The sequence below is a fragment of the Bubalus bubalis genome, chromosome 5 (genome assembly GCF_019923935.1).
Source record: "Bubalus bubalis isolate 160015118507 breed Murrah chromosome 5, NDDB_SH_1, whole genome shotgun sequence".
NCBI lineage: Eukaryota > Metazoa > Chordata > Mammalia > Artiodactyla > Bovidae > Bubalus > Bubalus bubalis.
Genome location: NC_059161.1, coordinates 75,264,172 through 75,278,689, shown reverse-complemented (window position 1 = coordinate 75,278,689; position 14,518 = coordinate 75,264,172). Strand labels below are relative to the sequence as shown.

At 40.2% G+C, this 14,518-nt stretch overlaps 1 protein-coding gene across 15 annotated transcripts in view; it reads right to left on the bottom strand.

The window, feature by feature from the left end:
* CFH (complement factor H) overlaps positions 1 to 14,518 on the bottom strand; it is a 482,162-nt gene that overhangs the window by 411,500 nt on the left and 56,144 nt on the right. For 10 of the 15 annotated variants that reach the window (XM_045165769.1, XM_044943234.2, XM_045165762.1 and 7 more), the window contains exons 10-11: positions 5,681 to 5,863; positions 3,384 to 3,560 (exon numbers count right to left, since the gene is read on the bottom strand). The exons of 1 other annotated variant lie outside the window; for it this stretch is intronic. In XM_045165769.1, coding sequence (XP_045021704.1) covers positions 3,384 to 3,560; positions 5,681 to 5,863 — 360 coding nt within the window. Of the gene's footprint in view, positions 1 to 2,966; positions 3,017 to 3,383; positions 3,561 to 5,680; positions 5,864 to 14,518 lie in introns of those variants that run through there. 4 more of the 15 variants (XM_045165767.1, XM_045165766.1, XM_045165768.1 and 1 more) reach the window with 3 other exon arrangements.

The window sequence follows — 14,518 nt, the reverse complement described above, 5'->3', positions numbered from 1 at the left end:
AATGTGTAAAATCTATGAAATTTGTGACATTGCTGTGTGTGGATTAGTCGCTCACTTGTGTCTGACCCTTTGTGACCCCGTGGAGTATAGCTGGCCAGGCTCTCTGCCCATGGAATTCTCCGGGCAAGAATACTGGAGTGGGTAGTCATTCCCTTCTCTACTGGATCTTCCTAACCAAGGGATCAAACCCAGGTCTCCTGCATTGTAGGCAGATTCTTTACCATCTGAGCCACCAGGGACTGCTACATATTATCAAAAATTTCATTATTCTTTATTTGGAATCTTCCTATTGCTAAATCATTTTTAAACTTCTCAATTGGAATTTAAGAATTAGAATCTCACCAAAAAGTAGAATCATACTATCTAAAATTCTTCAAACATTATCATAAAATTATACATAAGCTAACTAGTTTTACAAGTAATGCCCCCTCCCCCCAAAATCAATAAGTTTGTTTCTGCTTTTTTTTAATATTGAGTTTTGTAGCTTAGATGAGAGGTTACTATTGATGAGAACCATTGGGTTTCCTTTCCTAAAATTCTATTCCAAACTTCCACATAGCAATACTTCTGATGGTATGTGACTTTGTTTACATATTTTATGTTTATCTTATGTAAAATTCCTATTTTATCATACTGTGTTAAATATTGCTTTAACAACAACAAAAAGGTCTTGGCATTAGGCTGTTTTCCAACTGCTGTCTTCCAATAGAGTGACTGTAAGAAAGACATGATCATGTTAAAAGCCTTTCCCTTTACTTAGAATTGTTAGTAGCTCAGTTGTGTCCATCTCTTTGTGATTCCCTGACTGCAGCTTGCCAAAATTCCATGGAATTCTTCAGGCAAAAATATTGCAGTGGGTTGCCATTCCCTTCTCTAACAGATCTTCCCAACCCAGGGATCCAATCCAGGTCTCCCGCAATGCACGTGGATATTTTACTGTCAGGTGGCTCAGAAATTTTGAAAGTGAAATTGTAGTCTCTCAGGTATGTCTCTTTTTGACCCTATGGACTATAGCCCACCAGACTCCTCTGTCTGTGGAATTCTTCAGGCAAGAATACTGCAGAGGGTTGCCATTCCCTTCTCCAAGGAATCTTCCTGACCCAGGGATTGAACCCAAGTCTCCTGCATTGCAGGCAGATTCTTTACCATCTAATCTTTTTAAAATAAGCCAATTGCTTTGCTGCCACGGCTGCCGCAAAGGCGTGTGCCTCTGCTGACGAAAGGTTTCCAGGCTTTCTTTGCATAGACGTCTTCCTACATAAACTTCACCTGCAGTCCCTCCTACTTTCTAAGCACTTGGATTCTTTTGTTCTTAGAATACACTTATTGGATTAATATAATAGAAATAGTTTTACTTTTTGGTTCATTATTTGCCTTAATTCATCTTTTTATTTTTCTCATACTGGCATGAAAGCTCTTGAAAGACATACCACCGTCCCTCACTGTATTCTTCAAAATTACTCTTAGGCAACTTCTGGCATATATTAGGTGCTTGCTGACAGCCTGAAAGTGAAATTTGGGCTCTGGACACTGTTGAACAAGCCTGGCCCGTTCCTCTAACAAGCTTCCCCTGTGTATCTATCTGAAATCTCTATCCTGAACCTCTTGTTCTCTGTCATAACCAAGCCTTTTCAAAGAGTTATGTCCACATGCTATATTGCATTTCTTACTAATAATTTATTTAGCAGGTTCTAAGTAGGTTTTCCCCTGTGAACTCCACCTGAAACTGTCTCTCTCACAATTAATATTGGCACCACATTTTTAGTCTTTTAACCTGGCTTATTAACTGAATTAGAAGTATTCATTAGTGTAACTATTCTAATGTAATTAGTTTACAATTGCCTTGATTAAACTGTATGGCAGGCATTATGACAAGTGTATATGAATAATTTATTTTAATAACTAAAAGATATTTTGAAATATTAGAACATTTGTAGATATTAAATGATTTTACAGACTCAGAGGAGTGAACAAACCTTCAAAAAGGTTGTTGCCCTTAGATTCATACTTAGCAAATGGTGGAATTGGATATAGAACCATTTCAGGCTGATTCCATAGAAATTACTATTAGTCAATTTATTATCCCTTGCTCTTAAATCATTTTATTCTGTCCAATCTATGCAACATTCATTCTGACATTTTTTTCTCCTAAATTCTCTGGGTCCTCCTTTCTTTCTGTCCACTTTGCCATCTATTCTTCTTCTGTCAGACACCTCAGTGTTGGAAGCTTCAGGACTCAGTCTTGAGCTTTCTTCTATTTTCATTCTACATTCTTTTCTAATCTGATGTCATAATTTAGAGAGTGATAATCTCATGTGTATATCTCCTGCTTAAACCTATGCATTCAACACTACAGTTGATGTGTCCAATGTTTATGGTCCCCATTGGCCCAACCACAATGTGTTCAGGTCAAAGTTGTGATGCTCTTGCAAGAGTGTTCTTTTTCCTGCCAGTACCATGTACAAAGTCATTTCCATTTGCTTGCTTGCTTATGAGAAAATGGTATTCAAAACATGAGTCCCTTCAACTTTTGCTCTTTCTGACAACCAACAGTTAGCAATGTTATGTGCATTTATTACCAGGAGAATATATCCCAAATCTATTCTCTGCTCTGAATCACGTCAGCCAAGAATTTATCTAATCCCCACACTTTTTCACCCCACATGGTTTCTTGAATCTTCTCTTGTCCATCATAAGCACAGCATACAGAAAAATCCACAAACGGCCTTCAAAAATCCAAATAAAATTATATCATTCCTTTTCTTAAAATTCCCTATGGCTTTTCATGAATCATAAAATCAATCAATGTTAATATGCCTTGAAATAACCCAGCTCATCTTTCCTTTGCCTCATATCAGCTTTAGCTCATAAAATCCTCTCTCATTCAGTAGAATCCGCCCACCTTCATATTTTCCAAATATTACCTTGCTGCCAAAGTTTGCACATAACTCTTCCCTTGACTTGGGACACTCAACATCCACTCAGCTTACCAGAGACTGAAGCCCTATTTCCAACCCTGGAAAAAACACATCTGATTGGCAAAATAAAAGAGATCCATGTCATTGTCCTCAGAACTTGTCCAAGTCAGAAAATAAAAAGCACCTGTCAAAACCTGCAGAAGTTAACATTCAAGGTAGGAGGTATAAGCAGACACTTACAAGCAAATACTTGAACAGGTTGCAAGACCCTGTCATTTTGGTATTGAGTGAGTCATTGGACTTTAAAACTTCCCCTCCTTCCAGTTTACATTAAAGTAGAAGGAAGCATCATTCCTTAAAGATGATTCTAGATCTGTGTAATTTGGTACAAATAAAACACTTCTGACAATTACTGCTAAATTTTGCTTATCTTGAAGGAAAGAACATCTGGAAAAGAGTACTTACCATAGCATGCAGCTTTATCAGACCAGCCGTCTTGACCACATACTATGGAGCCTGTGGTGCGTCCATCTCGGTTCTCATACCCATCAACACATTCGTAGTCCAGCCTGTCGTTCAGCCTGAACCACGTGCCATCACTTTTGACTCTGGCCTTCTCAAATACTGGCCTGTCACAGGATTCTAAGGGATAATGGGATTTTGATTTCATTTCTAATATTATTTAGTGGGCAATTTGATTGAGTTTCATCTCAAGGGAAAAGGGCTTCACCAATTAGTATGTACAAATCATAAAATATTAGCCAACCATGCCAGTGATATATCACTGTCCCAAAATAATTACTCAAAGTGAAAATAAGTGTATTTTTATGCAACATTTTTCTCAACACTTAATGTTCCTGAATTATTTATGTTATGAACATGTTCCTCAGTTGCTGTACTTGTGCATTTTTTTCCAAAGCTAGTATTAAAATAAGCCATTACAGAAGTATTATACTATTTTCATAACAACATTTTCCTAATTAATATGCCAAATTAATTAGCAGTTGTGACATATTTGCCAGAGAAAATGTCAATGAATGGTATTGAAACATGTAAAATATCATGTATGAAATGAGTTGCCAGTCCAGGTTCGATGCACGATACTGGATGCTTGGGGCTGGTGCACTGGGATAACCCAGAGGGATGGTATGGGGAGGGAGGAGGGAGGAGGGTACAGGATGGGGAACACATGTATACCTGTGGTGGATTCATTTTGATATTTGGCAAAACTAATACAATTATGTAAAGTTTAAAAATAAAATAAAATTAAAAAAAAAGAAGTAATTTTCAAAAGGCAAGTTAATTTTTTAAAGATGCTATAAAATTTTTAAAATTCACATGCTGATTTTCCTTTTCCAACTATATCTCTAATGGTTGTATATTATTTTATACTTATCGAGATTGAATACAGACACAATTTTATTATTTATAGCTATTTACAAGAAAATATGTTAACAATCTGTTTTAACTAACACCATGCTGCTGCTGCTGCTGCTAAGTCACTCCAGTCGTGTCCGACTCTGTGCGACCCCATAGACAACAGCCCACCAGGCTCCCCCGTCCCTAGGATTCTCCAAGCAAGAACACTGGAGTGGGTTGCCATTCCCTTCTCCAATGCAGGAAAGTGAAAAGTGAAAGTGAAGTCGCTCAGTCATGTCCAACTCTTAGCGATCCCACGGACTGCAGCCCACCAGGCTCCTCCGTCCATGGGATTTTCCAGGCAAGAGTACTGGAGTGGGGTGTCATTGCCTTCTCCTCACTAACACCATAGACTGATGTTAATAGTTTAAATAATTTACTTCAAACTTCATAATGTATTAAAGCAAAATTATACTAGTAAAATATAATAATAGAGACATTTTTCATAAAAAGAGTGTTAGAATGTAAAAGTTGTCATATATTAAAATAAAATAAGTTTGATATGTGAAACTTTTTTCATTTTGAGGGTGTAGTGCCTGTAGCAAGTATAGACACTGGAAAAAATAAAATGAAAACAGTAGAAAGGGATATTATAAATACCCACTTCACTTAAAGTGAATATGTAAAATATCACTTCAAAAATATCAGTGTGTAGCTTTGGGATGAATAAAACAAACTCATTAATTGTTCTTAGAAAATCTTCATAAACATCTATGTGTTGCTACAAGAAAAACCTTCAGCACAGCAGAATTTGGTCCTGTCTAGAAGTGTTTCTCTGTCTCCACTAACTAGATGTTTATGAAGATTTCCTAAGAGAGAATTTTTCACAAGGATATCTATCCTAGAGACTGAAACATATGAATTATATATCATATTATTTGAAGTTTATGCACTATGGCCTCACATCTTTGCTTAAAAACATAACTTTTAGGCTTAGGAGCAGAGACTCTGGCTTAAGAGTCTCCTAAAATAAAAGCAGATGCAATCAGCACAAAGGTCTCAGCTGAAAATAAATGAATTTATCCCGGCAGACAGGTAAGGCTCTTAGCAAAATTAGATTTTAGTCACAGGATGTTTTAAAGTGACAAAACGTTGAACTAAATAGTACAATGATATTCTACTCCACTAGTAATTAATCATTAAAGGCAAAAAAAAAAAGATACATTTTTCAAAGCTTTGTAATTGATCTTTTCAAATACAGCCATGGAACCACAAAACACTTCATATGACCCTGCCCCAGCAAAAAAATTAAAAAAAGAAAGAAAAAAGGACAAAAGAACAAAGTTAATACTTCTGTATAGTTATCATCAAGATAAAGACTACTAAGATAATGAAATACTTACTAATGCATACAGGTTGAGCTGACCATCCATTTTGCAGACATGTAATTAACCCTGATGTCTTACCATCTGCTGTTACATATCCTGGTTTACACTTATATTCTGTTTGTTTATTTAGGGGATACGTAAAGGTAGATTCAGACAAAAATCCATTCTCAATCCTTATATTGGATTTTGAACATGTTTCTAAAAGGGAGAAAGCATAAAGAAAAGGTAAGCATATATTTGATACACATTTCATAAGGACCCAAATAAGGTAATGATACAAAAAAGGGGAGTCGCTTATGACTATAAACCAAGAAAACTTCTAATCATTTAAGGTCGTGTGTAAGAGAAAAAAAAAAAAAAAACTATGAGTTTCCAAAGATATTAAACCAAAACACTTGATTTCTATTTTCTAGAACAAAGCAAGATTTAAAATACTCCAAATCCCTTCTAGGAAATTATTAGAAATCTGTTTGTCTAAAGGATCTGGAATCCCACAGCATGTCAGAAATCTTTTAGCAATGGGTTTCCTTTCCTGGGATTTGTCGAAAGTATTGTCTAGTCTGGATCTCTTACACAACCCAGAACACAGATCAGGTGACGATCACAGAATCTTCCACCACAGTTACCCCAGCCTTTGTCTCTGAGAATTTGAAATGCTGTCATCAAAACTGGGTGCTTAAAGCCATATCAGTACATGGAGTTCAACGAAGATGACAAAGATCAATACATCCATTCATTTTACTAAGGACAAAATATTGATCCTTCAAACCATGAATAACTAAACTTGGAAAAGTACAATTCTGTCACCTACCAGACATCTTCATAGAATTCAGCTAATTTTTTTAGTACTTCACAGATAAAGAAGAACTCAAAAGAGAAAACTGAATATTTTGAATTGAATGAAAATAAAACCATGATAATTAAAGTTTTATATGATTTACGGGATGACACTAAAGTGTGCTGAGGGGAATTTTAAAATTACATAGCAATAATAGTAATGATAAAGATGAAAATCAATAATTGCTTTTCCTTAAAACTGAAAATAGAAAAGCAAACAAGCCCAACACATATAATTTGGAAACACTGCAGTGATATTAGTAAGAGAGTGGAATAGGCCATCTTGACCTCTCCTTCCCTCCACAGACACACTGATTAACAACTCTGTGTGTATCAGCTCCTTCGATTGAAAATAGAAACAGTAGATGAGAAGTTCTGCATTCAAGGCAAGTGAGAAAATGCCAAAATCCTAAGAGGCAGGGAAAACTAAGAACATTCCTGCAATAAAATCCATGCAGCAAAGGACCATACAATTTGAAGGGAACACTCAACTTCCTGCTTCTCCTGGAGGAGCAAGGAGTTTGATCCACAATCTAGATCTCTGATTTTGCAAATGCTAGTCCAGGGTCCAGCTTCCAATTTACCTGCCTCTGGGAGGCCTAGGATTTCCAATCTCCTAGGATAACAGAAATGAAGTGGCAGTTATGAATCTGTACCAGCACTTCTCACAGGTCTTCCCTTAGCTTAATGAAGAGTGAGCAACTCCCAGTTTCTCCATGGAAGGAGTGAGACAGCACATCTGGACCTTCATCTTTTCCAGCTCTGCCTGAGGAATTGGCTTCTAACTAACCTGTCCTTGAGAGCTGATGAAACCCAAAATTTGCATTTGTGCCTGGGGACTACAGAGAGCTAAATCATGGTGCAGGAGGCACAGGGTTTGAAGTAGCATGCAAGCATTTGCCACAGCTCCTCTCCCCAGTTCAGTGCACAGTGAGCTAGGTGATAAACTCCAATTGCCTGTTTCACCAAGTATTCTGACTTGTAGATCACTGCGTACTCTCGAATCCTGGAGAAGGCTGACTACAAACTCAGAAGTTTGGATGAGCAGAGAGGTTAGAGAAGTAACCAAAATTCTGGCCTAGCTGATTGAAAAGGCTGAATTCTGGAAAGGTTCTACTACTGAGGCCAATCTGTGAAGACTAGGACAAGTGGATGTTTAGTCTAATGCACAGATATCAACACAGAGAGTCAAGAAAAATGATCAACTGAGAAGTATGTTCAAATGAGAAGAACAAGATATCCATTGCTTTTTATCCTGACCCAACAACAGAAGTTCGACAACCACCCACAGCAATCCTGACTTGGAGTGAGGTGTGGGCTCTATACCATACACTGAGATCCACGATGGCGGAACAGTACATCTCTCTCCACGGATACATCAGGAATACACCTCCAGACACAGAAGATCTTGCAGAACGCCAGCTGAGAACCTGACCACTGGAAAAGAATATATAGAACCAGGCAACATTCAGCAGGACAAAGGAAGCAGGGCAAAAAAAGAGGAGAGTGAGTAGAACTGAATCTGCATCTGGGGTTGGCAACTGAAGCGGGGACAGAGCTGCATGGGAGGGCAAATGTTTGCGACAGAGGTGAAGCACTGACTCTGTTGGAGAGTGAAGCAGCTGACCAGTGAGAGTCTGAATGGAATGAGGATCACACAGACAATCCTTGCCACAGCTGAACCTACACCAGACAGGGATGCAAGTCCCCTAGAAAGTGCTTCAGGTTGGAGATAGAACAGAGATTGGATTGACTGAAGGAAGATGGTGTGAAGGAACCTGAGAGAGGAGAGCGCAGTGGGAAATGCTTATGAAGCAAAGCCAGCTAACCTGGAGGCAGGGTGATACTGCTGAGTCACACACTGAGGGTGCAGCCATCTCTATAGTCTCTCTCTGCACATATCAGCACCAGACAGCTGAAACAACACAGGGAGGGTGGCCCTTTAAGGACCTGACGTGCAAAGTAACACAGAAGGACTCCAGCCAGGGTGATCTTTAAGTCCCTGATACGATGAACAACAGAGAATGACCCCAAGTGGGGGACCTGTAAGCGGCTGAAGGGGTCAAGCAACAGAGAAGGACCAGCCAAAGAGGCCCTCTGATGGCCAGGTGCCAGAAGCTAGGAAACGACTCTAATAGGACCCTCGCTTCTACAGCTGAGTCAGTTGGTTTCCCTGCATGCTTGGCACTGCCAGGGTTCCCAAAATTCAAGCAGCTGTGTCACCTCCATGCTCAATCCTCACTGGGCAGAGCTGTCAGAAGCTAGAAAAGTCCCTAATAGTCACATACCTCCTGTGACAATAGCTACAGCTAAGTATCCGGTGTTTTCATGGTCCCCATTATCCAAGCTCCTGTGTCACTCCCTAGCTCAATCCCACAAAGACAGAGCAACCAGAGGCTACAAAAACCCTAAGGGCATCATATTTCCTGCTTTCCTACCCAGTGGCTCCCCTTAGTACCTGGTACTGCCAGGGCTCCTGCAATCCAAGCAACTGCACCACCTCCACATTCAGTCCTCTCTGGGGCACACCCAAGTCCTCCAGGGGAGCCTCAGGAGTAAACTCCTGTGGACGAGTCACATGCAAAGGTGGAGATAAAACCACAAGTGAAATCCAGGGGCAGGTGTCTAAGGAATAGAACCAAAACATTCCCACCAGTGGTACAAGCTGAAGATTGAATCCACATGATCACCTGGCAGACTTTGTATCTATGGAATATATAAAGGATAATGAGAGTTCCTGCAAAAGAAAACACACTAGCACTGGCAGATATAGACGAGAGCAAGAACATGCAAGAGTAGGACCAGATTAGAGTCTGAGCTGCGGCCACAACAGGTAAGAGACCAGCCCAGAACTGGAGGCATCCTAGGGAGGTGAGGCGGACTGTGACTCACATTGAGGAAAAGGATGCTGACAGCTGATCCAAGAAAAATATTTATTATTCTTATATTTTAATTTATTTAGTAGTTGCTACTGGGTTTTTTAATTTTTACTTGTTTTTTGCTCTCTGATGTTGTAGCTGTTGATTTTAATACTACAATTAAATCTATTTACACTTTTGAGAAATTTTTTTAACCACACATTTAATTTCCTTTAAATACTTCTGCCTCTACATTGGTCTTTTGTGGTTTTGAGGGTTGTTTTCCTCTTTAATTTTCAAAGCTTTAAAAAAATTATTATCACTATTTTTCCATATATATTCTTTTGCTTGCTTTTCTTATTCTTTTTCTGTTGTTGTTTTTCTTTAATATATGTAAAGCTTCTTTGTCTACCTCTATTTAAATTTGCTTCTCTAGCCTTTCTTTCTTTTTTTCCTTTTCTCGCTTTTCCTCATTATGTTCATTAGTCTGTTTGCTTTAGTTGTTTTATTCCCCAGTTGACCTATGGCTTTGGTTTTGTTTTCCAGTTTACGCTTTTAGTCAGATTTGTTAATAACTAGTTGATATCATTCTTACTTTCCTATGCTCACTGAATCAATCTCTTCTACTTTTATTTTTTTTCACTGTTTTGGTTTTGTTTATGTGGTATATTTCCCATGTTTTTGTTAGTACTTGCCTGATTCTGTATCTGCCATTTGTCTGAGGTTTGTAGTCCATTTCTTGTTTTAGTGTCTTTGTTTTATCCCCTTTAATGCCATTACAAACCACCTGTGGTATCTCACTTCCCTGGCCAGACATCAGGCCCAGAGCCTTTGCAGTGGGAGCACTGAAAAGACTCTAGCCTGCCATAAAACTCCTAACCCCAGGGAGTATTTATTAGTGAGAACTCCCATAAAGGCCTCTGCTTGTCTACACCTGGCATCACGCAACTGCCAGTAGCACCCAGTGTAGGATGCCTCACCCAAACAACAAACAAGATAAAAACACAAACCCAGTCATCAGTAAACAGAATTGCCACCTCATACAGCCCTGCCCATCAGAAGGAAAAAAAAAAAAAAAAAACTTACTCCTTTCACCAGAGTACAAACAAAAGTCACACCAAAAAGAAGCCTACACAAACCACTGGCACAACCTTACACAGCAAGGGCAGAAACTAAAAGGAAGAAGGAATTCGACCTGAAAGCCTGAGAAAAGGAGACATCAAATGCAACAACGAAAAAAGAAAAGGTAAAAAAATATTGCTCAATAAAGGAACAAACTAGAAGCACACAAGACCAAAAAAAAAAAAAAAAAAAAAAAACGCTAAGAGGAAATAGTTCAAATACCTGAAAAAAAATTCAGAATAATTATGGTAAAGATGTTCCAAAACCTTGAAAATAGAAGGCATAAAATGCCAAGAAGCAATCAACACAATTAACACAATTACCAAGGATATAGAAGAAATAAAGAATAAACAAAGAAAGATGAATAACACAATTACTGATATTAAAAATACTCTAGAAGGAAACAATAAAAGAATAACTGAAGCAGAAGAATGGAACAGTGAGCTGGAAGACAGAATGGTTGAAATAGTTGCTGATGAGCAGAATAAAGCAAAAAGAATGAAAATAATTGAGGAGAGCTTCAGAAACCTCTGGGACAGTATTAAACACACCAACATTTGAGCTATAGAGGTCCCAGAGGAAGAAGAGAAAAAGAAAGGCACTGAGAATTTTTTTTGAAGATCCTATAGTTGAAAACCTTCCCAGCATGGGAAAGGAAATAGTCAATCAAGTTCAAGAAGCACGGAGAGTCCAATACAGGATAAATCCAAGCAGAAACATGTCAAGACACATACTAACCAACAGAGATTAAACACAAGGAAAGAATATTAAGAGCAGCAAGGGAAAAGCAACAAGTAACACACAAGGGAAAAGCCATTCAATTAACAGCTGATGTTTCAGCAGAAATCCTGCAGACCAGAAAGGAATGGCAGGATGTATTTAAAGTACTGAAAGGGGAAAATCTACAAGCGAGATTACTTTACCTGGCAAGGATTTCAAAATTGATGCAAAATTAAAACCTTTACAGACAAGCAGTAGTTAAGAGATTTTAGTACCACCAAACCAGCTTTACAACATATATTAAAGAGACATATAGGCAATAAGCATAAGACAAAGGAAAGACCTACAAAAAATCCAAAACAATTAAGAAAATGCTAAGTGGGGGGCAGTCTTAAGATGGTGGAGGCATAGGATGGGGAGATCACTTTCTCCCCCACAAATTCATCAAAAGATCATTTAAATGCTGAGCAACTTCCCCAAAACAACTTCTGAACACTGACGGAAGACACCAGGCACCCAGAAAGGTAGCCCATTCTCTTCCAAAGGAGATAGGACAAAATATAAAAGCCAAAAAGAGAGACAAAAGAGTTAGGGACAGAGACCAGTCCTGGGGAGGGAGTGGTGAAGGGGGAGAAGTTTCCAAACATCAGGAAACCCTCTCACCAGTGGGTCTGTGGGGAGTTTTGGAATCTCAGAGGGCAACATAAAGTGAAAGAAAGAAAGAAAGTGAACTCACTCAGTTGTGTCCGACACTTTGCGACCCTATGAACTGTAGCCTACCAGGGTCCTCTGTCCATGGGATTTTCCAGGCAAGAATACTGGAGTGGGTTGCCATTTCCTTCTCCAGGGGATCTTCCCTACCCAGGGATTGAACCCAGGTCTCCCACATTGCGGCCAGATGCTTTAACCTCTGAGCCACCAGGAAGAGGGCAACATAACAGGGAGGGGGGAAAAAAAAACCCACAGAATATGTGCCTTAACCAAAACTCCAAGTGGAGAAATAGCTCAGATGCTCACGTCTGCCACCAGCAAGTGGGGGAGGCACTGTTGCATTGCTTAGGGTTAAGGACCAGTCCTGAATGCCCTGAGGACAATCTGAGGGAGCTAACGTGAGATAGCAACCCAAACTGTGGGACAGACAGAGAGAGAGAGAGGGGAAAGAGAGAGAGAGAAAAAAAAAGCTCTAACCTAAGCCACATCCTGGCCCGCTCACAGAACAAAGGATTGATCAAATGCCAAAGGAGAGCTAGCAGGCTGCCTACCGGCTCCTCCCCCACACCAGAGGCAGAGAGGCAGGCAGGCGACAGCCAGAGCTGGAAGGCGAGGGGCAATTTTGGCCCCAGAGATGGCATCCTCCACCAAACTGGGAGCAGGCTCCCAGTTGCAAACCACGTCTTCCTGGGATATTGGACGGTTGACATCTGCCAGGAGGGTTGCAACCTGAGATCAGCCCCCGAGAGGAGACACACGGCACACCTGTGACGGCGCTCTTGTGGCACACCCAGTAAACCGAGCGACTGGGACCAGGGAGGTGATAAGACCCACTGCACACCTGGGACAGTGTGCTCGCCAAGCACCTGGTTGCCTGAGCTCCTCGGATCTGGGAAGGGCACAAAATGCAGGCCCAGCCGAGTCTATGCCTTTGCAGAGAACCTGAACCTGAGAAGCTTAGACCTGGGAAGTGCACGCAACGTAGGGCCTGCTTTGGAAAGTTCCCCTTCGAAGCAACCTGGAGTCTGAGCAGTGTAGACAGGGAAAGCACAGGCACCATGAGCTAGGGCAACCCAGTGTGGTCCATACACTGTAGGCACTCCCCACACACACCAGTGATATTTGTTTGCAGTATTCCTCCCTCCCCACAGCACGACTGAACAAGTGAGCCTAAAAAAGTGACCACCTTCGCCCCCTTGCGTCAAGGCGGAAATTAGACACTGAAGAGACTTGCAAACAGTGGAAGCCAAAATAAACAAGTAACAGGGAACTGCTCTCATAGTGACAGGCACAACAGATTAAAACCCTGTAGTTAGCATTGACTAAGCACTGGAGGGGGCATATAGACCCTGAAAAGAAGTATAAGCTGGAACAAGGAGCTATCTGAAACTGAACTGACCCCACACTACCCTCAACAGCTCCACAGAAATTCCTAGATATATTTTTACTATTATCTTTTTTTCTAATTTTTCAGTTCTTTATTACACCTTTAACTTTCATTTTTATAACCTACTATTACCTTGCAAAAAAGACCCTATTTTTTAAAGCAAATTTCATATATGTATTTTTTATAATTTGTGCTTGGTTTTGTATTTTTAATGTTGTATTTTTCAGAGTCTAACCTCTACTCTAGATTTTTAATCTTTGCTTTTTGATATCTGTTATCAATTGTGTACCTTTAAGAATCTAATCTTCAAGTACCCATTTTTACTTAGGGGTGTGATTACTGGTTTGATTGCTCTCTCCCCTTTTAACTCTCCCTATTGTCCCCCAGGTCACCTCTATCTCCTCCCTCCCCATACGTTTCTCTACTTAACTGTGAATCTCTCTGGGTGTTCCGGGCTGTGAAGAACACTTAGGGAACTGATTACAGACTAGATTGGTCTCTCCCTTTTGACTGCCCCTCTTCTCCTCATGGACACCTCTATCTCTCTTCTCCCTCTTCTCTTCTCTATTTAATTCCATGAACCTCTCTGGGTGTTCCAGACTGTGGACAGCACATACAGAATTGATTATTGGCTAGATTGCTCTCTCCCCTTTTGATTCCCCTCTTCACCTCCTGGTCACTTCTATCTTCCTCCTCCCTCTTCTCTTCTCCATGTAACTGTGAACCTTTCTGGGTGTCCCTCACTGTGGAGATTCTTTTCACCATTTATCTAGATGTTTTATCAGCAGTGCTGTATGGATGGAGAAGTCTTGAGGCTACTGTAAGATTAAGACTGAAAGCCAGAGGTAAGAGAACACCAGAGAACTCCTGACTCCAGGGAACATTAATCAACAAGAGCACATCCAAAATCCTGCATACCTACACTGAAACCAAGTTCCATCCAAGAGTCAACAAGTTCCAGAGCAAGACATACCATGCTAATTCTCCAGCAACACAGGAACATCGCCCTAAGCTTCAATACACAGGCTGTCCAAAGTCACACCAAACCCACAGACAGCTCAAAACTCACTACTGGGCACTTCACTGCACTCAGAGAGAAGAGATTCAGCTCCACCCACCAGAACACAGATGCAAGCTTCCATAACCAGGAAACCTTGACAAGCCAAACGACCAACCACACCCATAGGGTGCAACCTCCACAATAAAGAGGAACCACAA